The sequence below is a fragment of the Beta vulgaris genome, chromosome 1 (genome assembly GCF_026745355.1).
Source record: "Beta vulgaris subsp. vulgaris cultivar EL10 chromosome 1, EL10.2, whole genome shotgun sequence".
Taxonomy (NCBI): Eukaryota; Viridiplantae; Streptophyta; class Magnoliopsida; order Caryophyllales; family Amaranthaceae; genus Beta; species Beta vulgaris.
This window is the reverse complement of record NC_079202.1, coordinates 63,519,752-63,546,588: the sequence shown is the minus strand read 5'-3', so window position 1 is coordinate 63,546,588 and position 26,837 is coordinate 63,519,752. Positions and strand designations below refer to the sequence as shown.

General features: G+C 35.6%; 3 protein-coding genes and 1 long non-coding RNA gene across 5 annotated transcripts; 3 read left to right on the top strand and 1 right to left on the bottom strand.

The window, feature by feature from the left end:
- The first annotated feature begins 862 nt into the window (after nucleotides 1–862).
- Nucleotides 863–7,515, top strand: LOC104890476 (protein DETOXIFICATION 54). Its single transcript, XM_010676022.4, has 3 exons — nucleotides 863–1,327; nucleotides 1,418–2,305; nucleotides 6,292–7,515. Exons 1-3 carry the CDS (start codon nucleotides 1,274–1,276, stop codon nucleotides 6,877–6,879), a joined length of 1,530 nt encoding a protein of 509 aa, XP_010674324.2. The 5' UTR covers nucleotides 863–1,273; the 3' UTR covers nucleotides 6,880–7,515.
- Nucleotides 7,516–9,375: 1,860 nt separating this feature from the next.
- LOC104890557 (protein WHAT'S THIS FACTOR 1, chloroplastic) lies at nucleotides 9,376–15,714 on the bottom strand. Of its 2 annotated transcripts, none has more exons than XM_010676131.4 (3): nucleotides 13,323–15,714; nucleotides 10,608–11,929; nucleotides 9,376–9,792 (listed from the first exon to the last, which is right to left on the bottom strand). In XM_010676131.4, the coding sequence occupies exon 1, from the start codon at nucleotides 15,597–15,599 to the stop codon at nucleotides 13,464–13,466; it is 2,136 nt and encodes a 711-aa protein (XP_010674433.2). In that variant the 5' UTR covers nucleotides 15,600–15,714; the 3' UTR covers nucleotides 9,376–9,792; nucleotides 10,608–11,929; nucleotides 13,323–13,463. The 2 variants fall into 2 exon arrangements, with proteins under 2 accessions (XP_010674433.2, XP_010674577.2); XM_010676275.4 differs by having other exon boundaries at nucleotides 10,608–10,719.
- A 1,864-nt stretch (nucleotides 15,715–17,578) lies between these two features.
- LOC104890874 (protein-tyrosine-phosphatase PTP1) lies at nucleotides 17,579–25,367 on the top strand. The gene is made up of 8 exons (XM_010676509.4): nucleotides 17,579–18,138; nucleotides 21,311–21,407; nucleotides 21,537–21,619; nucleotides 21,978–22,115; nucleotides 23,023–23,157; nucleotides 24,433–24,581; nucleotides 24,668–24,809; nucleotides 24,955–25,367. Exons 1-8 carry the CDS (start codon nucleotides 17,941–17,943, stop codon nucleotides 25,036–25,038), a joined length of 1,026 nt encoding a protein of 341 aa, XP_010674811.2. The 5' UTR covers nucleotides 17,579–17,940; the 3' UTR covers nucleotides 25,039–25,367.
- On the top strand, nucleotides 18,145–21,154 carry LOC130591953 (uncharacterized). The gene is made up of 2 exons (XR_008969938.1): nucleotides 18,145–20,622; nucleotides 20,727–21,154. It is a non-coding gene; the product is annotated as an uncharacterized LOC130591953 (long non-coding RNA).
- Nucleotides 25,368–26,837: the final 1,470 nt, after the last annotated feature.

The following is a 26,837-nucleotide window of genomic DNA, read 5'->3' as shown; positions in this document are numbered from 1 at the left end:
AACAAAGTACATAATAGTCCACTATCTTATTTTTTTTACGGTGCAGTTCATAAGAGTCGCATTCTTCCCTCCCATGTGTCTACTCATATTCATGGTTAGCAAACATCTTTTTAAAAGAATTTAAATAAGAAAACGACATTTTATTTTATTTCTCCGCAAATTAAGCTTCATAATTTGCATACTCCAACATCATGGTCCTTCATATCTATTGCTATTCTTGTGTATGTAGCCAAGTCTAATTAGAATAGTACATTCAAGAATTTCATCCTCCCACCCGATACTATATTTATTAAGATGTAAATTTACATGTTCTCAATTCTCACATTCTTCTTCTCATATATGCTATCTACATTAGCATATACTTTCTCCGCTTCAAAATTAATAGCACAAAGGTTTAAAGAAAAGTTAGAAGTGAGGCATTGTGATTTATGTTAATACATACAATATACAAAAATAAAGAAATTGAAAAGTTTATTTAGTATAAATAGTATCATATATTAGTACTTTCTCGATTTCAATTTAGTTGTGAAACTTTCTATTTTAGGAAATTTCAATTTAGTCGTGACACTTTCATTTTGAGTAATAACATCTCTCTATCTCTTTCCTATCACATGCGACCTTTTTCTTTTCTTTCCCTATCTCTTCCCTCTCCAAAATTTGCCAAAGAGGCCTTGATTTTAAAAATGTCATAACCAAATTGAAACGGAATAAATATTTTTTTTTTCCATTTATAAAAGTATCGTAGTATTTAAAAAGACAAGTGTTGCAATAATTTTGGAACGGAGAAGGCAGATAGGCAAAGGACCAAAACCCACGTATGTTTGCCAAGTTGCTAAAATAAAGTGATCATTTATCATTACTCTATCTATCACCATCTCATTTCATCTGCACACTATTAGTTAAAATCTTCATTCCATTTTCTCTCGTCTCGTCTTCTCAAATTCTTCCCCACCCTCTCCTTTTTCTGCTACACTCTCTCTCCTCACTCACTCACTCACTCTGTAGGCCATCACATGCTTCCTAACCTTTCACTATCGCCGCCATTATACACTTTTTTTTCCCCAAGTGTTTAACAAAATTTTATATAACTTCACTCTGTTTTTCCTAATTAATCACCCTCTAAATCTTTTGTCAACTACTATATAAAACTTGCCATTACACTACTTGTATTAGAACTTACTATACTTGTAATACAACACTTCCCTCCATTTTCACTCCCTTCAATCAATCTCTCTCCTAAAAAACCCTAAAAAAACCAACAAATCACAAACAAATGACAGAAAAAAACCCAGATTTTTCATCTCATAAACACCCTTCATCTTCCCAGGTGAAATTTCATCTTTTAAACTCATATTACTTCAATAAAGATTGAATCTTTTTAACTAATATCTGTGTTTTTTTTCATTTTTTTATGCAGATTGTAGAAGAACTAAGAGAATTATGGAAGATGGCTTTTCCAATAACAGCAATGAACTTGTTAGTTTACATAAGAGCAGTAGTTTCAGTACTATTTTTAGGAAGATTAGGAAGTTTAGAACTTGCAGGTGGGGCCCTTTCAATAGGGTTTACCAACATAACAGGGTACTCTGTTTTAGTGGGCTTAGCATCTGGGCTTGAGCCCGTTTGTTCACAGGCCTATGGATCACAAAACTGGGACCTACTTTCACTTTCTCTTCATCGTATGATCTTCATCTTGTTCCTTGCAATAATACCCATAAGTTTTTTATGGGTCAATTTAGGCCCAATAATGATTTTCTTGGGTCAAGATATGGAGGTCACAGCAATGGCTGCTATGTACTGTATATTTTCATTACCTGATTTGTTAACAAACACTTTTTTACAACCTTTAAGGGTTTATTTAAGGTCACAGCAGGTGACAAAACCTATGATGTGGTGCACTTTGATTGCTGTGATGTTCCACGTGCCTTTAAATTATTGGTTGGTGATGGTGTTGGAATGGGGTGTAAAAGGGGTGGCTGTTGCTTCTGTGGTGACAAACTTGAACATGGCTGTGATGTTAGCAGGTTATGTTTATGTTAAGGAGAGAGAAAAATGGAAGAAAGTAAAATGGTGGAGTTGGGGTTTAAAAGGTGTTGGAATTGAAGGGATTAAACCATTGATGAAATTAGCAGTTCCTAGTTGTCTTGGGATTTGTTTAGAATGGTGGTGGTATGAAATTGTTACTGTTCTTTCTGGGTATTTGCCTAATCCTAAGGTTGCTGTTGCTGCTACTGGAATTATGATTCAAACTACTAGTCTTATGTATACTGTTCCTATGGCTTTGGCTGGCTGTGTTTCTGCTAGGGTAAGTCCCTTCATTTCTTTTATGTATAATGGATGCTTATGTTTTACAATTCGCATGTTTTATGTACTTCCTCCATTTCAAATTACTTGCGACAAATTACTTGCGACAAGGTGAAATGTACATTTATTGAAGGCCGAGTAGTAAACATGATTTATGAAACTAACAAAGTTGTGCTAAACTCTTAAAACACGTCTTCTTTTTACCTTGTTATGTATTATCGAAACGCTGATATAGGAAATGGACCATCTAGTTTTGTTAAGAGGAAAGGAAGAGAATCGGCCTAAACATAATTTATGAAACTAACAAAGTCGTGCTAAACTCTTAAAACACGTCTTCTTTTTACCTTGTTATGTATTATCGAAACGATGATATATAGGAAATGGACCATCTAGTTTTTTTTAAGAGGAAAGGGAGAGAATCGGCCTATACATGATTTATGAAACTAACAAAGTTGTGCTAAACTCTCAAAACATGTCTTCTTTTTACCTTGTTATGTATATTATCGAAACACTGATATAGGAAATGGACCATCTAGTTCTTTTTTAAGAGGAAAGGGAGAGAATCGGCCTATACATGATATATGAAACTAACAAAGTTGTGCTTTATCTTAAAACACATCTTTCTTTTTACCTTGTTATGTATTATCGAAACGCTGATATAGGAAATGGACTATTTAGTTTTTTTGAGAGGAAAGGGAGAGAATCGGCCTAAACATGATTTATGAAACTAACAAAGTTGTGCTAAACTCTCAAAACTTCTCTTCTTTTTACCTTGTTATGTATTATCGGAACGCTGATACGAGAAATGGACCATCTAGTTTTTTAATAGGAGAGGGAGAGAACCAGCCTAAACATGATTTATGAAACTAACAAAGTTGTGCTAAACTCTCAAAGCATGTCTTCTTTTTACCCTGTTATGTATTATCGAAACGCTGATATAGGAAATGGACCATCTAGTTTTTTAAATAGGAAAAGGAGAGAATCTCTCTTTAGTTGTTAAAAGAGGGTCATACTTTATTCAATTTGGAGTCAATTTGGGTATATGATAGTATTTGTTTGTGGCTTATTGTTATATTATTTGGTTAGTGTCTTTCATTTGATGAGTCATGCCCTCTATGAAGTCTTTTTCAAGTAGAGGTAAGGCTTCGTGTATCTGAACTCATAACCCACACCTACCTACTAATTATTAGCAAGAGTTATATTTTTGTTGTTTAAATTAGTTCAATGGATTAAATATTGCATATGAACCTTATTATATAGATGAAAGAGTTGGATGGGAAAATAGCCTATACAAGATTACATGTATATGCCAAATAAAAAACTATAGTTCCATGCAATGAACATAATCCATTATGTGTATAAAAAGGTTGTAACTTGTAAGGGTTCAATGAATCACTGTCATTTTGGCTTTATTTCTTTCTTTATCAATTGATACCATATCATCATGAAAAAAATTTACTCTGTTTAATATGATAGATTGATTTCCATGTTATAGTGAGAATCATGCTCTTGATTATGTTTGGATTAATTGTATGGAGACTTGATCATGTTTCTTGTTTAGTGACAATTGATTATAAATATTAATAGTAACAAACACTGAATTTGGCAAATGATTGATATGTCGAATCTGTTCTATTTACTATGATACATGGCATATTGGCAAATTACGTAGGAAATGGTAGCGTTGATGATTTCTTAGGAAAGACGATTTGATAAAACCATCAATTAGTTATACAAAAAGAATAGGTAAAAACTCAAATATATATATAATATAAATATTATAAGTTAGTTAGTTATAAAAAAGTGATACGCCAAAGTCAAAAACTTAAAAAGGTTAAAGTTAAGTGGTGCGAGTTTGATGTTGAGTCAGATTGTTTAACACAAGACCAACTTTCTTGTTTAGTGGTTATTGGTTATAGCTAAGAATTAATAGTACTTAACAAACACTGGGGGGTTTTGGCAAATTGTGAATTGTCAAATCTGTTTAATCTACTAAGATACGGGCCGTAATGGCAAATTAAGTAGTAATTAGTACAGCAAGGACTAAGTCACTTTAGGTTGGGACCATTTTGGATGGAGAGAATTATTTGTGCATATAAGATTAGTTTAGTTTTGCATGCATGGTACTGTGCAACTTTTAGGGAACAGTTAACCGCATACTATGGTACTAGTTTAAAGCAATTATGTATTCTGCCTAGTCATGCTTTTTGTTTGTTGTGCTTACTTGTATAGCAATATTTATATCATTTAGTACCAAGTACTAGCATATAGGAAAATGAGCATACACCAACAAAATTTAATGGGGTTGTGGTATGGACCAATTTGATATAACAAGAAATTGACATTTCAAAAAAAATGATGGATATCTCAAGAATGTTGTTCACTTGGAGACAGGTGTTGAAGTCTTATAAAATCTTCAGTTTCACTCTTTGTTACATCTTAGTATTTCACCATATGGTTTGGTGAAGAACAAAGGGTGAAAGACAAGGAACCATTGATACCGGGAACGTGGTACATGGCCACGTTCCCGCATGCAGAACGTGGTACGTGGTCTAGGAGGCCACGTTCCGTGTTCCCGTTTTCGTACCACGTTTCGAAACGTTTTGCTTTCCATGTAAAAATACAAGGAATACCTTATTGCTTTCAATTAACCATGTTTAAGGGTAGTTATATCATTATGGTTTATTGTTCATCATCAAATCATTTTGAGTTTAGGGTTTTCCTTTAAATGATCTACGATTGTTTGTTTTTGTCAACTTTATAAAATTAATTTGTCAAAATAGATAAGCATATGGGATTATATCCTTAGCTGATGCTCCCAAGAGTATATGTGCATGATGTTCCAAATAAATATGTACATATTCATTACGAATTTATAGCATGTTGTTTTTAGAAAAAGACTTGATCCTTATTCAAAATTGATATATAATACATATTCATTACGAATATATAGCATGTTGTTTTTTTCGTCCAAACGTAATCATATATATTTTCGAAAAAAGAGTATATTCCTTTTACAACAAGAAGCACATTCCTTTGAAGATTTTATGATTTGATTTGCATGTAGGACTTGTGATGAAGCTTTTATTGTGTTAGAAGATCTAGATTGGGAGGCAATATAGTGGAAGAGAAAAAGAGTACTAATATTTATCTATACTTAATGTAAATAAAAGCTCCATATCTTTTTACTTTGTTATATGATTTCATCATCAGTTGGATCATTGCATAGGTCACCCATGAAATATATGGTGGAATGAAGCTTTGTAAGGAAAAGTGAACCAAGTAATTTTATAGTCCTCAACCATTGTTTGATATGGTGACTAAACACCATATCCAACTAAAAGCTAAAGAAAGTGGTATAGTACTATACTTTTTTCATGTTTATGGCACTTGTTGATCAAATAAGTAGTTAATGGTAAACTAATTGCAATTCATGGGGACTTGACGTAATGTTCTTCTATTGATTATTGTTATTGAGAAGATCGTATCTTCTTAAAAGTTTCCATTCCTACAATAAACATTGCAATCAATAGGAGATTATCCATATCCATCCTTGGAAGTGTTGTAATAATAGGTCCATATCTAATACTTTTTTGGGTTAGTGATGGATTGGATAATCAAATATGGTGGCTATCTTAGTTGCGCTTTTTATAATTTGCTTTTTACAAGTAGAATTCGAAATTATAAAAAGATTCTTAGCTGGTCATATAAAAAATGAGTGTACCAAGTATTGCTTAGTCTAGTCGTAAAAGTTTTTATTTGTGGGATCAAACTCCATAAGGGACACTTTTGGCCTTTGGGGTCAGAATTCTCCTTACATTTCCCCCCACCCCTAGAGGCCTTATTTGCGTAGATGGGTCGGGTTGTAGGTCTAGAATCATTAGGAATGGTTCGATTTTCATAGTCTTAACTCTGAAATGACCACCACATTATCAACTTTAACTTGTATCATGAAGAAATTACTGATAAACCTACAAAATGTTGCAGGTGGGAAATGAGCTAGGAGCCGGGAAACCGTACAAAGCAAGGCTGGCAGCAATGGTGGCATTAGGATGTGCATTTGTGATAGGAATCATCAATGTAATATGGACAGTGATTTTCAGAGAAAGCTGGGGTGAGCTTTTCACACCTGACAGCAGTGTTACAGTCCTAGTTGCATCAGTTATGCCCATAATGGGGCTATGTGAGCTTGGAAACTGCCCACAAACTACAGGCTGTGGCATTCTTCGTGGCACAGCACGGCCTGCTGTGGGGGCCCGAATTAACTTGGGCTCTTTCTACTTTGTGGGCACTCCAGTGGCTGTGGGACTGGCCTTTTGGCTAAAGGTTGGATTTAGTGGTCTTTGGTTCGGGCTGCTGTCAGCACAGGTGGCCTGTGCAGTATGGATTCTGTATGCTGTGCTGGGATCAACTGACTGGGAAGGTGAGGCCTTGAAGGCTATGAAGTTTACTCAAGGAGAGGAGATGAGTAAAACTTGTAAAAGTAATAATGAGAAGATTGGTGATGATGAGGAGAATAAAGCGTTTTTGGAGAACGACAAACTCGAAGGTAACAAGATTAACAATATTTTGTGATTTCGGATGTGGAAATTCCAATATGACCGCAGAAAAATTTGGGGTTCAAAATGATTCTAGAATATAAACCGTGTCCAGATTTATTTCGAACCACTTGATTTCCGTGATCATATAAGACTTTTGCAGCTGGAAGGTAGACAACAAAATAGAGAAGATCTGGAGGGTTATGTGGAGGTTTTGGGTAAGATATGTATTTGTGGGGAAGAAATGATCAACTGAAACATGTTTGCATGTTTTCTAGTGCCTTTTTCTGTTCTTTGTAAGGGAAAATCTGATCGTATGCTGTAGGATAACTGGCTTTTGCTTGGATGGTTTAATTTCATACAATGGAATGATGGAAGTGGCCCAATCTACAGAAGAAAGGTTCTGCGAAATTTATGGCCTTTGAGATGCCTTATCTTCTGAGTAGTTTCTGGTTTTTTGCTCAGATTTTCCCACATTGTCTTTAAAGGTTCTGTAAATTTTGAATAGTGAAGATCCTCTTTAGCTGTTTAGGATCATTTCATGTTGTTTTATCATGTCATATCACCAGCATTTGTTAATAGAAATAACCTATTTACGAAACATGTTTCGTGTAAAACAAGAGAGAGGAGGCTGGCGGAGTTCATTTTATGATCAAACGATTAATCTTTCGTACCTTTTTTTGGTTGTTTTTCAAAGAACGTATGCAAAATAGCAAAACTTTGTTTACAACTTTCAAATATATCAAGTTGTCTTACTTTGTTAAATCACTCAAAAAAATGTGAACGTGTAAGATTGGAGAGACGATAAGAGCAAGGTGATTCCAACACAACAAGCGATAAACACATATGTAATGCATCCTTTTCACAAAGTACTGTGTGCATTGAGCTAGTGGGGAAGAAAGGACCTTTATTAAAATTTTCCTACATTGTTCCATAAAAATTCAGTACAAATCCTTCTTCTGTCACCTTCACAGATTAGTAATTTTATGACATCTCAACATATGAAAGTACTGCATTATTGCTACCAAGAGAGAGTATAATGATGGAACATGATAAGATCAAGCTGACCTGAATTCACCTCTTGTCCGAATATTATGATAAGCTTCAGTTCTGTAGAAGTATGCCAACATGTAAAAACATAGGAAATTATAATTTACGCCAAAAAATTGTTGAAAATTACAAGGTCATACTACTAGTTTGTAAATTATATTAACCTTCGTTTTTAAATGAGTGCAACAGTTTGATTTTCACGCTTGCCAACACATAACTTTGAACATTAATATCTCTAATGTAGAAGTTATAAAAAGTTGATATCAAGAAAATATTCATTGAAACAAATCGAATAACATTTTAAATGATCCATTTTTTTATATATTAGTAAAAAAAATACGGTCAATGTGAGGTGTGTGAACATTGACAGTGCACAAATTAAAGTATTACACTTAAAAAGAAACGGAGGAAGATAGTGGATGGTTGGATGATGAGTTGAGTGGGGAAGATATGTGCGATACTGGAGTGACACATTATTGTGAGATTGTGACATCTCAAAAATATTAGTACTCTGTTATAGTGGTTTTAGCCTTCATTTCTTGATTGTAAAATGACAATGCTTTCAATGCTACTTTTCACCAGCAATTGATCACTGTCCTTTTTTCTCATCATCCAAAAGCAACTTCAAAATTATCAATCTTTTTGTCCATTTAATGATTTGTAGCATATAATTGAAAAGTGAGAATTTTTGGAGGATAAAGTAAAGATGCATCTTTTTTTATGCCATCCAACTTATGTAGCATATTACCAGAGTGTATAGGAAGGAGCTTGGGACAATTGGTCAAACTTTCCAATTTTCAAGTGTGCAATCTCCAACAAGAACACTTTGAACTTTGAAGAGATGTTTGCTAATCTCTCTCAAGATGGATTTTTGTTGACATTTTTATTTTAATCCGTCTCAAATATGTAGTTGAATATATAAATGTTATCCCAATTGAAATACGATAACAAGGACACAAGACTGGGTAGATTACCCACTTCTAATAGATCATTATAGAAATAATTGTTAATGTTGAGTTAGATTCGATCTTACATTAAATTGTATTAGTAGTACGTAACCCAGATCACAAAGTTCTTTAAGCTTCGAGTTTTAGGATCTCAACCGTGAAATGTGGGCTAAACTGCCCCAATCCCCGTCTTCTTGCTCAGAGATCGGCCTATATGAACCCACTCGCCTGCCACACACTAGTAGGTAGTAGTATAGAGCATGCAATTGACACTCCAACCTCAAGCTAAAAACATACTCCTCAACCCTTCCCATATGAAGTAATCCTCTAGCATAACCATTCCCACACTAACCTTTTTACTCAACCTTAATTAGGATGTTTTGGGAAAACAAATGAAACCAGTTTGAGAAAAGTCTCATCTCAATATCCAAGGTGTTTGTTCGTCCTCAAATAGTACCTTTAAAAACACGTCTTTCGGAATGAAACATAATCTTTAGATGGACATCGGCACAGAATTCGGCCATAAGAGGTGAGAATTTGAGAAATATTGGCAGTTTCTCTGGAAATCTTGTAAAAGTATATGTGACTAGTATTTCCAGAGAAAGTACAAAACAGGGGGCATCTAAACCACTATTCTGTGGATAACTCCCCGCCAATATCTTCTAAAGTGTAAAGCAGTTGGCTGGAAAAAGAAAGCAAAAATTAACTTGTCACAAAACCATATTAAGAAGAAACACCAATCATACATGAATACTCAGCAAGAGATTGCATCATCATCCAAATTATACAGGGACAATGCTCAGCATAATTCATATCAAATATATGCACCAAATCTTATGTGCCATGCTTCACTACTTCGGTATGTGCTTTCGCTTTCTTGGATGCTGCAAGCTGGCATGTTATTGGTTTAGCAATATATAAGCATTCTCCACCGTCAAGAATTTCCAGGATATCTAGAGAATGAAATTATAAAGCTATAATTAGCAAGATAACCAGAATATTTAGCCTAAAAGTTAAGCAAAACAGAAGGCTCGTTACTACGACAAGAAACAACAATGACTTTATTTTGTACCAATGATCCTATAGTTCTGTGGGTCTATGGTGAAAAGAACAATTCAAGAATTTTTCAACTTTGTTTTCTTAAGGAATCTGGATTAAAAAACAAGCGAGGTAACAATCATATAGTGGTAACAGTAGTGGTATATATCACAGGGAACATGCAACAGTACTGAGATAAGATGCGCCTTCAACTAGTCGAAAAGTCATCCTTGTTTCGGGATATTTCATCTATCGAGAAATTTACGACTCTTGTCTGAGCGACAAGGACAAATGTCATGCCAATGCACGTCTCAATTCAGCTTTGAATTATAAGAGGTGGTCGGTATCAGTTCAGCTGGTTATTGATTAGCTAGGCAGTAGGCACACTTGATCGGTAAATGTCAGTCACTATCCATCAGCAGTAATGTCACCGAAGAAAATGAAGCGACAAATCTGAATTCAAAACATTAAATACCTAAAATTTATGTAGCTAGGAATTCTTCCTCTTCATTTTACCTCAAGTTTCCGTGTTAGGTCCTCAAGTGGACAAAAAAAAAAAAGGTGATTCCAACACTTGGGCGCAACCGTGCCTAATATGAGTTCCCAAATCTAAGTAACATAGCCTAAAAGAATATATTATAGCACAAAAACATAGCCTAAAAGAATATATTATAGCACAAAAGATGGAAGCCAGTAAATTCGAAGAAATTGCATCAAAAGTATGTAGTACCTCACAGAAATTATAACATATGTCCAATATGTGTACGGAAGACAATTTTTCCACTCTGCCCTTCCTTCAACATGGGGTGGAGGGACCACTGTTCTGAGGTCAAAGCCATTACCTGCACATAAATGTTAGTGAAAGTCACAGTCATCAACCAAAGTTGCTTAATGATATAACCACAATAGTATCCACAAAGTTTTAGATCTTCTCACACTTCCTCATTAATAAACAATACGGATTTCCCACCACAAAACCATTGTTAATTAGAGCAACAGAGACTTCATTCTGAAACCAACCTTACTGTCCTTACATAACATCAATGCTTTAATTCTGACCTACCATGAACTTCCAATCCAATGATATTATGGTATAAAAATAATTGGAGTAGACAAAATAGCTTAAGCTCACATTTGTTGAACTATCTACATCACCCACTTTCCTTTTCATAAACTGCATCCACTATCTCTACCTTATCACAATGTTTCATCTTTGTCTTTGTGGTAACTACTAGCAAGCATCCTGAGCCTATGTTGTGTCAGAGACAGGCATGTGTCAAAGTATTGAACTCGGCTATTGTATGTAAAAAAAATTGTTTTTTTGGTCGAAAATGAAGTGTCAACTGGTCAAGTGTCTATACCAGTGTTGGCATGTTGAAAATCAGACATGAGTACTTGGGAAGGAATGAAGAGACTGAGTGACAAAAGCCCAAGCTACATAGATCGGCAATCAACTACAACTAAGGTTTAAACGAGAACCCAATTCACAGACGTAAAACAGACCAAAACAACACTATAAACCACATAAACTGGCAGGTACTTCAAATTTCTCATGAAGCTTGGGTATCTTCATTAAAATCCCTAATTTGGAAGAAGTTAATCTGCACCAGCAAGAGTTCTGCGCCATTCATTCAGCTCAATACATCCTAAATGCTACACAAGGCAGAATCAATACAGGCAATCTAAGGGTTGCCAAATCCAAATTTCAGATCCATGCAATTGAATATCAATGCGCAGGTCATGCATACAAGCCCACAGTCAGAAAGATCAAAGCATCAGCAATTTATTCAACAGCATGTTGGTGAAAGCACTACAGAGGCAGGAAGACCTACAAAGCCAGGTTTCGTCTGGCTCCTTTCTGAACCACAGGAGTAGCCGAAATTTAGAGATCACTGCTCAAGAAAACAGTGCCTCTTTAACGAATTTATACTTGTACTGATGCAACCTTGTGTCACAACAAGTCACTCACCAATTGCATCCAAACTCCAATCCTCTCATATGTGGAATTTTTTTGTTGATACCAAGCTGCACTCTATAGCAGGTGTGGCCTCCCTTTACGATCCGGAAAGAACATGCACTAACATGATAACAAGACATGACAAAGGGATAGAACCAATTAAGGCCCTGTTCTTTTGGACTTAATTTCAGTTCACCTCGGGATCGGGCTCAGTTTCTTCCCAATCCAAAAGAACGGGGCCTAATTTCCCTTTTCTTTGGGGCGGAAGAGTTGCTAGATTTATGAAAGCAGCCATAAATATAATTAATGAAACCTCCATCAAGGTTAATTACTGCATAAGGTACTGGACCTAATCAAAGCTTCGAATATAATATGTCAAGAATCCTTTCTAAAGATCAGTTTCTTAAGCACAATGCAACGCAATTTCAATCCATATGATATGATAATTACTTAAGCAAATGGTTTCTAGAATTTAAATGCTCAAAAGGGAGATTGGCACATTCTAATGGCGGGCTGAGGAAGCAGATATTCAAAACAGACTAGCAACAAGATATTGAAATCTAAACCTAGCCCAAAGACCAATTGTCGATAAGAACACAATTGAGCTTACACCTGGAGTACTGCAATTTGTCACAATCGGGTCAATGATACTAATATTACCTCAGGGCAGATGGTAAGCATCAATAATCACATGAAGATCATCACAAATCAGAAAAGGTGGAATGGCTGCTATTTGCCATGATCTGGTGAATGATACTAATTTAACCTTGGGGCACATAAAGCATTTCCCTCTAAAGCTAGCATATCAGAACTAATCAGTCCATCATGGATCAGTTAAAGCAAGCAAACAAGCATGACTTATGTTCAGATAGTCTATCTTAGCTAATCTAATTGGCACAAATACTCATACTGTTACCTAATGAACATCAAAAATGTGTCTAGGCCTCACTCTATGCTCCAGCAATTAAACCAAAGACAACGTTTTAGAACACTGAATGGCTTGACAACTTCATCACTCATCAGCATGAATAACTAACCATGTTATAGCAATCTATTTTATCAAACTTCATTTCTGCTATTTTCAACTTGATTACAGTTGGACAAAATTGAAGGATAACATAGATTGATGATAAGATGCTATATGGAACAAACACATTTTTACTCCAGTATAATGGAATATCTTTCCACTGATCCTCAGCCATTATTTGGCCAAGATTAATGTTTTCATAATACTTCAACATTTCGAGCACTTCATAACAGAAATTTACACTAGTACTAAACTAGCAGACCAGTTATACAACCATTTTTTAATGCATCCAGAACTGCAAAACATTAACACGGCAGTGTACGTGGAAGAAAAATATTTGAGCATAACCATATTAAGCATTTCAAGGAATCGAAAATCGAAGGCAAACTGATATGCAACAACCAAGTCACAGAACCGGTAGATTGACTACAAAAATGTTACAAGGGAAAAAATACCATTACCAAAGTCTCCACATAAGATATTGAACCATTTACAGCGCTATGCGCGATTCAGTGACCAAAACTTTGCTCTCTTGAAGTGGATGTATTTGTTCTCAGCTTCAAATGTATCCTTTCACATTGACGAATCAGCACCGCCTCTTTTCAAGTTCTTCTGGGATATGTTTTGGCGAACCTTTCCCGAGAAGCATTTGTCCTACCCCTGCCCCTACTCTCTCCAGAGTGTATCCTTCCCTCGGTTACCTTACGTGATCCCCTACTTCCATCACTGTACTGATCCCTTGAGCTTTCAACTCGTTTGTCACCATTACTTCTTTCGTCCCATGGAGCATTTCTCCCAGGCCTACCCCTACCTTCTCCAGGTTTTCTCCTGGCCTCATTCACCTTACCTAATCCTCTTCTTCCATCACCATCACCTCTTTCATCCCACAAAGCATTTCTCATAGGCCTCTCCCTACCTTCTCCAGGCGTTCTCCTGCCCTCATTCACCTTACCTGATCCTCTTCTTCCATTACCATCACCTCTTTCATCCCACAAAGCATTGCTCCTAGTCCTCCCCCTACCTTCTACGGGTGTTTTCCAGCCCTCACTCACCTTACCTGATCCTCTTCTTCTATCACCACCTCTTTCATCCCACGAAGCATTTCTCCTAGGCCTCTCCCTACCTTCTCCAGGTTTTCCCCTACTCTCTTTCACCATACCTGATCCACTTCTTCCATCACCTCTTTCATCCCATGAAGCATTTCGCTTAGGCCTCTCTCTACCTTCTAAATGGTTTTTCCTCCCCTCATTCGCCTTGCCAGATTCTCTTCTTCCATTATTACTCCCACCCCTTGAGCTATAAGTATGCTCCTCCTCCTCCGTGTCATCATCATCATCACTTTCATCAGCATTTCTCCCAGGCCTCCCCCTACCCTCTCTTAGTTTTCCCCTGCCCTCAATTACCATAGTAGACTCCTTTCCTCCATTATTGGACCCTCCTCTTGGACTCTCAACTTGCTCCTCCTCTTCATCCTCGTCATCATAGCTTTCATCATCCACATCAGAGTCAGAAAATTGCATTTCTTCTCCAGGCCCTTTCCCATCATCTTCCTCCTCGGTCACTCCTTCCTTCATTGTTTGTTGCTTAGTATCATTAGAACTAGGCACCCTTTTCAGCTTCTGCACTTCCTTCACCTTGTGCATCAGGTGGATATATTTATTTCTCATATCAATTAGTGGATTCTTGTCAACCAACAAACCTCTCTTATACCCCTCCCTCAAAACCATAGTATGAGTCCCAATTTTACCAGAACGATAGAATATGCCTGGATGATGAGCCAATGCCCGCTTAATTCTCGGCTTAAGACCTAAATATTCTCCTATACAAAGCATATTATCCCTCTCCGTCTTCTTCGTAACTAGAATATGGAGCAACTCATGCAAAACCGCAACCACCCACTTATCAGACACATCAGTATTAGGCTGAAGGTGAGATGCATTCTCATAAGGCGAAACATAGGGCACCTTTTGCCACTCATCAAGCCACTTCTTCAGCTTCTTATCCATCTCAAACCCTTTAGAAAACTCCAAAGGGAAAGCAACAGGCATGCCCTTTTCATACTCAGCATTCTCCTTCCTTGCCTTCTTCTCCATAACCGAAACCGCCAGTTCATTACTCCAACACACTAATTCCAGCAAACTCTCAACCCTATTTGACCTAATTGAAGCCTCATTAAGCTTTTTCACTTTAAAATAATCAGGAAACTCAGGAACTAATGTATCAACATAATTATCAGGAAGACCTAAATCCCATTTAAGCCTATCAATCAATTTCAAAGGAATTTCATTAACTCTACACAACATCAAAAGTTTCAACAATCTATCAGCAGCTCCTTTCCTAAATGTAACACTATCATAAACTAACTGTTCTTCAGAATCAAGATGAAGACTTTCTTGGGTTAATTTAACATGTGGGTGAATTCCAACATTACCAGGAAAATATTCTTCAAAAAAACAAGGATACTTACGGATAAAATCAATTGGACGACATGGGATTCTGAGCTTATCTATGTTGTCAACAATGGAGGAAAGAGGAAGAGATTTTGATGGCTCTGATTTAAGAAGGTTTTTAAGGTTGAGCACAAATTTGAGATCTCTTTCTTTCTCTACTGCGTGGTCTAATCCTCGATCTCGGACGAATTTGATTTCAATGTCATCAAGAAATGTTCTGAAACATTGGAAGTTTGTGGGGTTTTGGTAACGAGAGAAAAAGCGTACAACTTTAGATTTGATTTGCATCTTCTTGAATGGATGAAGATTGTAATTTGGAGGAGAGATTGAGAGAGAGTTCAGTGTTTTTTTTGGAAGGGTTTAAGGAGGGTTTTGCTCGCGTTGGCTAAGAAAGGTATTAGCGCATAACAGCCAACAGGTGTGGGGCTGCTTGTCCAAACACCAAAGGAGTTCACTCATGGTACAATGGTACACCCAGGAGTATTTTTGTAATAAATTAGAATTTTAGGTATTCATTTGACACCAAATTTGCTCATATGGGAATTTTGCTCATTTACTCATTTGTTCATTTGCTCATTTTGCTCATTTTATAATAAAAGTATTTGCTCATTTTCTTAAATAAGTAGAAATGTTTGCTCATTCGCTCATTTTGCTCATTTGCTCATTCGCTCATTTTGCTCATTTGGAGAAAATAGTCTTGGGTGTACCATGAGTATGGTACACCCAGGTGTACTATAAATATTAAGCGAGAGTGAGCGATAGTATAGTGTTTAGAGTTTCCTATTCTAAGAGGTTCCGGGATTAATTCTTACCCTTGACAAGTTGGATTTCGTTTCTTCTTACCTTATTAAAAAAAATACTAATAAGTATATTTTATTTTATTTGGTATTGGACAATCAACCTATGTAGTGAATAATCCACCCGTTATAGCTAAATATAATTTTAAAAAAACTTCATTTTTTTACTACTTATAGGACCAACATTTTTTACCTATATTTATCTGATGCATTATTTTGTTCCTTAATATTTTAAATTATGTATAAGCAAACATTATAAATGTTGATATTGTGAAAGTATGCATCACGACAAACCAAATAAACAATACTTGACAAAGCATATTTTTTCTTATACATTTATGAGAAAATGTGGAATAAAGTGGTATATGAATAGTAGTCACTTAGTACAATGTGGTCTACCTGGTTATACATTGTAATGTTAAAGGCTTCGTTGTGTCATTATTGTTAAAATCCCAATTCGGATCTTACGATCCTACAATTTTACGATTCTGGAGGACCTCATCGATCCCGATCCTATGTAGGATCTTAGTTTTGTAGGATCTTTCGATCCTACCCAACCACAAAGAATCACATGGTAGGATCCAAACATGATTCTACGATCCTAAGACTCTACGATCAGATCATACTGTATAAAAATCATAAAGTAATTTCACATATTATATTTCTCCTATTAGATTTTGATTGCATGTTACTTCAATCTTATAGTATTGAAAAACTATCACCATTTGCTAATTAAAAAAGTCATTATTAATATGTGTAAATATTTAACATGAGGTTCTCACTATATTATAATATAATTATCTCTATTTCACCGAATTGTAGGATCTTACGATCCTACGATCTGATTTCACCGATTCAATTCTACCAACCCCTACGATCCAAAGTAGGATCCTGATCCTGATAACATTAGTTGTACCAATAAGAATAAGAAAAAACTTGTTAAATAATTAATCAAGTGGTGTGGTCAATTATTGTTGTTTGCATGTAAAATTAGGGTGATAATTAGGAGGAGAAATTAGAGGAAAATCAAGGAAGAAGAATACAAAATAGTAAACTTGTTTATTACATCTGTAATTGGTGATACTCAATTATGTTATGACCTCTCGAATCGGACATGATCTGTCAACACTACTAGATACTAGATACTAATCATACTATATGCAAGGACTATTATCGATATATGATGATATATTTTTGGATATTACAATAATTTATCCTATAAGTCATATAGATACTTGTTCATAATTATGTTACTGCGAAAGGTTAAAAAGTGACTTTCTTGTACTCACTGTGAGACCATTTCAATAACTACTTGTTGCGCCTCCTCGGAACATTCTCAAAAGATTTTAACTCTGATGTCGCACACACTCTCATCTCCTGAACAATATTATGTATCATAGTATCATACGATCGTACTTTCAACTAGTTTTAAGCCTACTTAATTGTTTAAAGTTCCTATTTATAATAAACAAAGTTTGCTTCAAAACATGCAAAATCTTATTTCTCACTCTTAATACCAAACTAAAATTGATTTGATTAATCAATAAAAAAACCCTTAATCTCCTTTTCACAAGTGGTTCAAAAAGCTCACACCCAATATTCATCCACCTAAAAGAAAGAAAATAAAAAAAGGTAGGAGAAGAAAAGAAGAGACTAAATCAAACTCATGCAATAAAATCTCTCCCAAAAAATCACAAGTTTCATAGGAACAACACACGAGAAATTCTCCTGTAACTTTTAAAACCTCCATAAATTTTGCTGCTTTTTTGTTTTCTCTCTCCTCAAAAACGGGTAACTCAGTATCATCCCGGATTTGCATCCGGAAACCCAAAATGTCTTCTTCTCCAAATCCCATTTCAGTTCCAGTTTCATCTTCTTCTTCTCCTTCTAAATGTATTGATTTTCCAGAAAATTCCCCACATTTTTCTCTCTCCTCTGACCAGTTCAACTACTGTTCTCGTGCTCTTCAGTCTCTCAAGCAAAAATTAGAAAACCCTCAACTCATTCGACGCGAGTTCGATTCTCTGCAGGTATTGTTATTTACCACTTTTTAGTTTTTATTAGTGTTACCCACAAAAAAGTTTGTTCTTTTATGAAGTGGGTTGTGTTTTATATGCTATAATTTGGTTAGTATTGGATTATTTAAGTTTGCTTATGAAATGGGTAATTATTATTTTTGAAGGAATGAAATTGTATAAGTATTAATTTAACTTTATTGGAGATCTAGTTTTGCTAATTTCTTAATTTTAGCTTATTGTAAAGTAAAATTCCCACTGAATTTTTAGTTATTGCTTTTGCTTGGAGCTGTTTTTGTTGGGTTAGAGTTATATATATTTATATTATGTTCGCATATATATGAAATATTTAGGATGTAGTTAATGGTTGAAGTGGTTAATTGATGTGAAATAGGTTTTGTTTTCTTTTTTCCTAGTAGAAAGATGATCATGATGTTGTCCAAGTTAGATGCTTAACTTAGACACGTACTAGATTTAAGTGGACGCAATGCGTGCTTCAAGTTATAAAAACATGTACAATAGTTATAATATATTAATATTAAATTTTAAAATAGTAAAAAAAAAAGGATATTAAGGTATTTTAGGTGGACACCAAACCTACTCGAGAGTTGGCTTATATAATAGAGATTGTTAATGATGATTGGCAGAAAGTATGTCATGGAATGAAGGTACACCTGATCTGACAAGTTAGTCTATTATGTTTTGGGGAACATGATGATCCTTCTCATATATAAAAGGTCAGGTGCTCTGTACATGACAGGATCACGGTATTGCCGGGAACACTTAAGGTTTGACATAGTTGGACCAGTTTTGTCCATGTTTTGTGAGGTGTCGTGGTGAACACTACAGTAATTAGTGTTCTTGTGAGTTGCAAAACTATAGTCTATAGACCAACACTTGCAAAGTTTTGGATGCACGACCTTTACCTGTATGGAAAATGCATGTGGAAATCAAAGGTTGCAGAGGGTTGTTATGTTTACATTTTTTTTGGGTAATATAACACCATTAATGAGGTGCAGATTTGAGAACAAATAAAGTTCTTCACTTCTTTTTCACGATGTGATTTCCATGTGTCTATTTGTGTGGAGAAACCGAAAAACCACTTATTTTTGCACTGTGAATGCTACATTTGTTTGGTATAAGCTTTCTGAGGTTTTGAGAGTAGAGTGAATTAGCTCCATCTCTCTTTCGCGCACCTGCTAGTTTCTCATATTGATTTGTGTTGGCTGGGATAGTGCTGCACTGCTGCTAGTAGCATTGCGACATTGGGCATGTGTTGTGCTTTTGTGGATGTTGCTGTTGAAAGGGAATGACTGGATTATTGGGATAGCACTTTTTGTGAGATAGAATGTCTTCTTGGTATCTCTAATGTCTTTGATCTCATGCCTTTGGGGCTTTCCAAGGGTTGTTTGTATCTGATTTAGAATGCGATTGACAATTTGGTACACACGGTTTCAAGCACTTGAGAACTCCCTACTTCTTGTCTATTCTGTTGTATTATGTATCACTTTTACTAATAATTTATAGTGGGATTTATGATGGCAATTTCACTTAGAGATAGAAGCTTTATATAGCCAATTTTATCTAAGCGAGATATTTTGATGACATGAGATCTGCATGTTGAACCAAGCTCATTAAACTATGTAGGTAAGTGAGTGGACAGTTTCTGTCTTTTGTGATTGGGGGCATGGAGAGTGTTGGAGAGGGTGTGTAGTAGGCAGGTGGCAGAGGGGAGTTGTGCTTGGGTTTGTAAATGGTATTTTCCAGCGGAAAACATATTGTTTTAAGTATTTAGTTGATTTGATTTGGTGTGAATTATATATTCTATAATATTTTTTTCATCACAAGTTTTCGTGAATCCATTATAAAGTTGTTGCTATGGTGTGTACAATGGCTTTTGTGAAGCTGCCAATCTTTGTGAAGCTGCCTAGTAACATCAACTTTGCTTACTATCATGCAAATAGTTCCTTTTTTCTAATATGTTACTTCCAAGTTTCATGTATCACTTTCAAAATGGAACCCAAACAAAATTAAACAGTCAAACATGTTTCCGCCGATAGGTTATCAGCCTAACCAAGCACTGTCTCAGTAAGCTGTATATGGTGAAGTGGAGCTTTTGTTGAGTTTATGAATCCTTAATACTGATTTTTTGATTAAAAGAATCATATTTCGAGTCGGCAATACTTTGTTTTGGTCCATGAGTTTCTTGCCTCAGAATATCTAGTTAAATAGTCAGCGAGCAAGTCAGAAGTGTAGAAAGGAATCTTTTCTGGCAGTGCTGTAATATAAGGTTCTTACTGCTCTGAGTGATGGTCCTTTGCTTGGTGAGAGACGTCTTGATAGGAAAGGTGATTGGTGAAGAGGTAAGAGGGGAGAAACAAGTTACGATAGATACTTCTTCCGTGGGAATTCCATTTTCAAGATAACACTGATAATTCCTTTCCAGTGGGGGAGACCCAAATAATAATGGTGCATAAGTCAAACGGCTTATTTCTTGAAGTAAGATTATATCATTATATGTACGTCCAAATTCCAATCATGTGATACTTTTCGGGAAGCTTCAGCTTTCTCATGTGTCAAAGATGCAATCACTGATTTGGCAGGTATCCATTTGTTTCATAAAGAAGAGTCTTCCCTTGTTCATGTCTCAAACACGGGCCAGGGAATTAGCGATGATCAAGCTGGCATAAGGAACTATTTCATTGCCACTGCAACCTTAAGGCAATGTCGTATTACCATCCGTAATGCATAGGCCAGTGGTACAAATCTTGGGGATGAGGATTATGGAGGAGGATGATGTAACATGGAACCCTGAGAAGATGGGTTTCTAGTTTTTCGAGGAAGAGAAGCTGGGATCAAAAATTATAGTCGAGGGTTAATGATAATAATGGTATTATGGAGAAGGCCTTTTTTTATTTAAGGGGTTGATCTCTTCCTTTTCTCTTTTGTTGTCAGTTGTGAGGACGTCTTTTCCTCTGCTTGTAGTTTCCTACTTTTATTTATCCTAATAACTCTTTTTTAGCATGTGGAATTGTAGATTATTTCTGATACATCCATTTTGTATATTCATGTGGGATCTTGTTAGATTCGTCTCAAATGTATTCATCCATTTTGTTGTTTATAAGAATCCGTTTACTGTGATGCAGTTCCTAATCTGAGTTCCTAAGCTAGCTTTTCTTGGGTGCAGGAAAAAAGAATCAAATCATCCGACATGATGAGACTTTGTACGGTGGCTCTTGATCCTGTAAATTTGAACAAAAATCGCTATACTGATGTCATACCATGTAATTCTTTATCCAATCAGTTTGTTTCTTTGAAGGTGTCTAGTTGTGTCACTGACTCTTTGCAACAATTTGATTGTTGTTATTAATGAAGAATATGATCAAATGACTTGTTCTTGTCATTGTCTTCAGTTGACAGCACCAGAGTTGTTTTGATCTCATGTAAGGACTATAGACCATCAGCCAAGGGTTACATTAATGCAAGCATTATAAAAGTTAGTATGTGCTCTCTTCATTGAACTATGTGAATCTGGAATTCTCGCTAAAGGCTTGTTTGATTACTTTCGCCCTCCAAATCTAGATTTGATTGCTATATTTTGACACTTCAATTTTTTCAAAATCAATCTTTGACCGTTTATATCTCGTAGAACGCGATATTCAAAATTGTGAAAGCAATATCGTCTGTAGTCCAAAGAGTATAAGTGCATGTTTAGGTCCATTTTTACATTTCAAATCATCATCGGAATTTATGAACTTTGGCTTTTGATTTCGAATATGGATGGAGTTTCGCATTTGTTGGCTATATTAATTCGTATTCTCTGTTTTGACTTTTAAATTTTATCTCGAATGTAGGCTCCTGCACAAAATGCTGCTCAGTTTATAGCCACACAAGGTCCATTGTCGCATACATTTGAAGATTTCTGGGAAATGGTGTTGCAGAATCGTTGCCCTGCGATTGTGATGCTAACACGGCTAGTTGACAATTACAAGGTACTTCACTATACAGGATACCAGGTTATATTAGTTGTGTAACCATATAAGCTGTCTCTATGACTGAGAAAAGGCACTGATGGACTTCTCTTAAGCTTGAGTGCGATTGTTTTCTGTAAGTTGTCTCCGTGATTCGAGTGCGACTGTTGTTTGTTGAGCGATACACATGCTGCAATTTTATTTCCATCTCGTTAGAATTTTCTAGATGCCGGTATTTAGTATCCAATATGATGAGAATCCTTAATTAGATAGAAATCTTCAATTTTAAAGTTGATATCATACATGAGCACTGATGTTGGAGAAGTGCTGTCAATTATAAGTCGGTTTTAGATAACTACATATAATCCCGTAAGTTTGTATAACAGTATAAAAATTTGTGGATTAGTTGGAGCACGGGAACTCTAGGACATCACCGAAACAGAGAATTTGAGTGTTTGAGTTAGAGGCGTATAATAAAAGAATTTATGTGAGAAAATAAATAGCGGATAGTTTGTGAGATTGTATTGTATGTGTGTAAAGAGAGTGAAAAATGTATCAGTTTAAGTTGTGTGTATATCGTAAAAGTATCTGTCAAATCGATAAGAGCAGCGTGTTTTTGAGTATGTTGTACCTTCTTCACAGAGTCACGGGGCTGGCAAAAGTTTTTGCCTGGTCTGGTCTAAGCAAGGTAGTTTAACGCTGTATTCTGGGAAGATATTGTGTCTACATGATTCATCCATTATCCTCTCTTGGTGTTCTTTATTATCTTTATCCAGTCATATACGTGATGGTTGCCTATATATTTGTTGATCATCTTTCCATCTTGTATCAAATGGGAAGGGTGTTGTAACACCTCTCCACTTAATTACTTCCGATATTATCTTTGCGCTAATAATCTATATGTGCATGAAATGGAAATGACATGCAGACATTGAAATGCGGTGATTATTTTCAAGCCGAGGATGGACCTCGGGAATTTGGCGACATATCTATTGTCACGAAATGGATAAAGACGACCGGGAGCTCTTTAGTATTGCGCCATCTGGAAGTTACTAAGGCAGAGGTAAGGTCATTACATGTGTAATCATTCAAGTATTGTCTTGGCAAAAGGATGAGGCAGTGATGAGCTAGACGAGTGAAAGAATTCAAACATGCAAAGTCATTTTTATTTTATTTTATTTGGAGAAGTAGACAAGTCGGCACGGAGCTTAAAAATGAAAGATGAACCTGAATCCTGTTTCTTCAATGAATTACTATATTCAGGGACGTAGTCGTTAAACCCTAGCTCTAACCTTGGCTAAACCACACACTCAATTCAAAGGAACCTTTGTAAAAAGTCCTCAAACGGAAAGTACATGACTAACCCGAAGCTACAAATGAAAAAAGTTCTTCAATGCAATGGTGGATCTTGGACCAAAAGATTATGGATTTATGAGGGCAAAGTTTTAATTTTTATGCTTCAAACTATAATTTAAAAGTTAGTAAATACTTAACCATAAATCCATAATGCTATAACGTTTATATGTATATTCTAGACAATTTATCTATTAGACTTCTATTTGTTAAGCCATTTCGGGGGTCGACCCCCTTCACGCTTCAATCCGCCTTGGTGGAAGTACCTATAGTAAATAATAGGAGCAGCACTGTTACAGCAGAGCAAAGAATGCTGAATAATCATGATTTATGAATGGTGCAGTAGCTTCTAGATTGGAACAATTGATCTCTCTCTATATATAAGGCAACTATACCCTGTCTGGGGAGGGCCAAGCAGCTTAATATCGATAGTGAAGTGTGGTAGTTATCTTCAGCAAGTGATCCTCTAGAGGCTGATAAAAGATTGGGTTTTGAAGACGTTGAAACACAGACTAGGTTGAAATTAATTCCCAAACAAGGTTGGAGCAAAGAAGAGTTTACCACAGTGTGTAATGAACATGATTGAGGGTATAACACTAGGTGTTAAAGAACATGGTAGACAAACAGTGTTTGCATCGAAGTGCTTTGATATGAAAAATTCGATATAGTGGTTGCATCGAAGTGCTTTGATATGAAACATTAGATATACTTTTGTGTAAAACGATTACTTGGACTTCAACATTGTTGAGTATTCAAAACTCAGAATTTATTGGAATAGCAGCCTATTGCTGTTTGCTTCTTGATTTTCTTACCTGAAAGACCAAAGTACAACTTTCGCTTGAGAATTTATTTCTTAAGAGTTGTACACGTATACTGGTGCTTTGTCAGCTGAATGCTTTTATGTAGGAGTTTGTTCTCTATTACTTGATGTACTTGATGCGACGGTGCCTCACTATCGTGCTCACGTATGTTATTAATCTTGCAGTCAGAAGAAGCACCACTGTCTGTTTTGCATATTCAGTATCCTGAGTGGCCAGATCATGGTGTTCCCAAGAACTCATTAGCTGTTCGAGAGATTGTGAGCAGAACTTATCATCTGCCACCTGGTGTAGGCCCTATAGTGGTGCACTGCAGGTATACTTCATGCTCATGTCCTATATTCTTGTCAGTGGATTAATAATCGATCATTGACCTCTTACACTTCCCATTTTTTTCCTTAGTGCTGGAATTGGTCGTACGGGAACATACTGCACCATTCACGACTCAATCCAAAGAATTCTTGCAGGAGATATGTCTGCGTTAGATTTTGCAAATACTGTTCAGGTTTTTAGATCTCAGAGAGTTGGAATGGTTCAAACACTGGTAACATCTCTCTCTTTCTATATATATCCTATCTTTGGCGGGACTGCGCAGGATGTAAATGCTGTAATTATTGTTAATATTAGGATGTAATATTTCTGTGTATTAGAAACTTACTAACATGTTTATTATTGTATCATTTATCTAGGATCAATACTACTTCTGCTACAAGACTGTTGTTGATGAACTGGAGGAACTCATATCAAGATACAATCCTGAGAAAAGTGCTTGATCCTAGGATTGAGTGCTTGATGGCATATATCCAGATTTTGCAGACTGGTTCAGGCCTCAGGGCCCAGGGGTAGAAGAAGAGCAGTAACTTTTCGAGGTACTCGGATATTCACGGAGGGATGATTGGTGAATGATCGATGTAAAACTTACTGCTGATATTAGCAGATGTTCTTCGTGTCTCTGCTTCTTTTCTTTCTTTTATTTTTTTCCGGGGTACCAGCCTCAGAAAACTAGATTTTACTTCGCATTTACTAATGAAAAATTCATTTGTACATGTATCATATTGACATTTTAAAGTTTAGCTTTATTATCTCAAGTATCATTGCTGCAGTATTGCTTCTGTTAGGATGATTAGGAGTGCTTATCAAATGAGCCGAGCCCGAATAGTACTGGTTTGGGCTCGAGCTCGTTTAACTTTTTATGGGCTTGGCTCGTGAGCTCGACGAGCTTGGGGGAGTCGAGCTCGGCTCGAGCTCGTGATTAGTTTTTGCTGCTCGTGCTTGGCTCGTGAGCTCGACTAGGCTCGAGCTCGAGTCAAACTCGGGTTCGATTATGGGCTCGAGCTCGTTTGGAAATTTTATCTTTCTTTTAATATAGACCTTAGTTAATATCTTAAAAGAAATACTTAATATAATTTTTAATTTATTACAAAAATTAATAGCTTAACATAATTATGGGCTCGAGCACTTGACGTTCTAATTTATTACAAAAATATTTCTTGGTGTACTATGCTCATGATACACTCGGGTGTACCAGGAGTGAATTCTTGTTGGGATGGAATTAATAATAGCTTGTTGATCATCACTATTAACTTAATGTAACTAAATTGGAGAAGTTCTTACAAGTAAACAAGTAATTATGATATTCCTAGCAAATATGACCAACTTTACCAACTCTGACACAATTATGACCTAACCTTACCAACTCTCACCAACTCTAATTATATATTATTCTATTATTTTGTATAAATATAAGTAATTAAGTAGAACAATTTATTTTTTATCTAGTGCTCCGGGACGTGTACTTGAATACTCCCTCCGTTTTTTTTAGATGTAACATATTGATTTTGGGCACTATTCATCCAATACACTTTGACCACTAATTGTTATTTATACATAAGAAAAAATATAGTCATGTGGGATCTTGTTTGATTCATCACGGTATACACTTTCCAAATATATATTTTTTATAATTTTTACTTTTATACAATTGGAGATATTATCGGTCAAAATTGTGCCTCGACAAATGTGAAAAGTCCAATGTTACATCTAAAAAAAACGGAGGGAGTATTTAATTTGTGAACATATTTGATTATATCTCAAAAGTGATAATTGTCATTATATTTTGGAAAAATAAATTTACAAAGGGAAAAGAATGTGGTATTTGGCTTGGTAATTTTGTTAAAGCCTTCTACAAGCTCTTAACTCTAGCTTAAATAAGTTAATAGAATGAAGTTTCTTAATTTTTAAGTTTGATCATGATAAAGCATTATTAGAACCTTATGTGTTCTTTTTGACTGAATTTATTAAATTGAATTTATCTTAGTTGAACTGAACTGCAAGTCTGACACTTCGAGAGAAAAGTAATTGAACTACTTCATAACTTAGTTAAACTGAATTAAATTACAACCGTAATGAGATGAAAGTAACTGAACTAAAATAAACTAAAATGAACTAGATTTGAGATTAAGTACAAAAAAGGAAGAGGAATTCAAACTTATGATTCCTCAATTTTAACCACTATGTCAATACATCTTTAGTGTGTATGTGATCATACTTCCTTCGTTTCTTTTTAAATACA

Coding starts and splice junctions, on each gene's coding strand:
- LOC104890476 (XM_010676022.4), top strand. CDS start 1,274: ATGACAGAAAAAAACCCAGATTTTTCATCTCATAAACACCCTTCATCT. Junction 1,328..1,417: donor AACACCCTTCATCTTCCCAG/GTGAAATTTCAT, acceptor TTTTTTATGCAG/ATTGTAGAAGAACTAAGAGA. Junction 2,306..6,291: donor CTGGCTGTGTTTCTGCTAGG/GTAAGTCCCTTC, acceptor AAAATGTTGCAG/GTGGGAAATGAGCTAGGAGC.
- LOC104890557 (XM_010676131.4), bottom strand. CDS start 15,599: ATGCAAATCAAATCTAAAGTTGTACGCTTTTTCTCTCGTTACCAAAAC.
- LOC104890874 (XM_010676509.4), top strand. CDS start 17,941: ATGTCTTCTTCTCCAAATCCCATTTCAGTTCCAGTTTCATCTTCTTCT. Junction 22,116..23,022: donor GGCTAGTTGACAATTACAAG/GTACTTCACTAT, acceptor AATGACATGCAG/ACATTGAAATGCGGTGATTA. Junction 24,582..24,667: donor CCTATAGTGGTGCACTGCAG/GTATACTTCATG, acceptor TTTTTTCCTTAG/TGCTGGAATTGGTCGTACGG.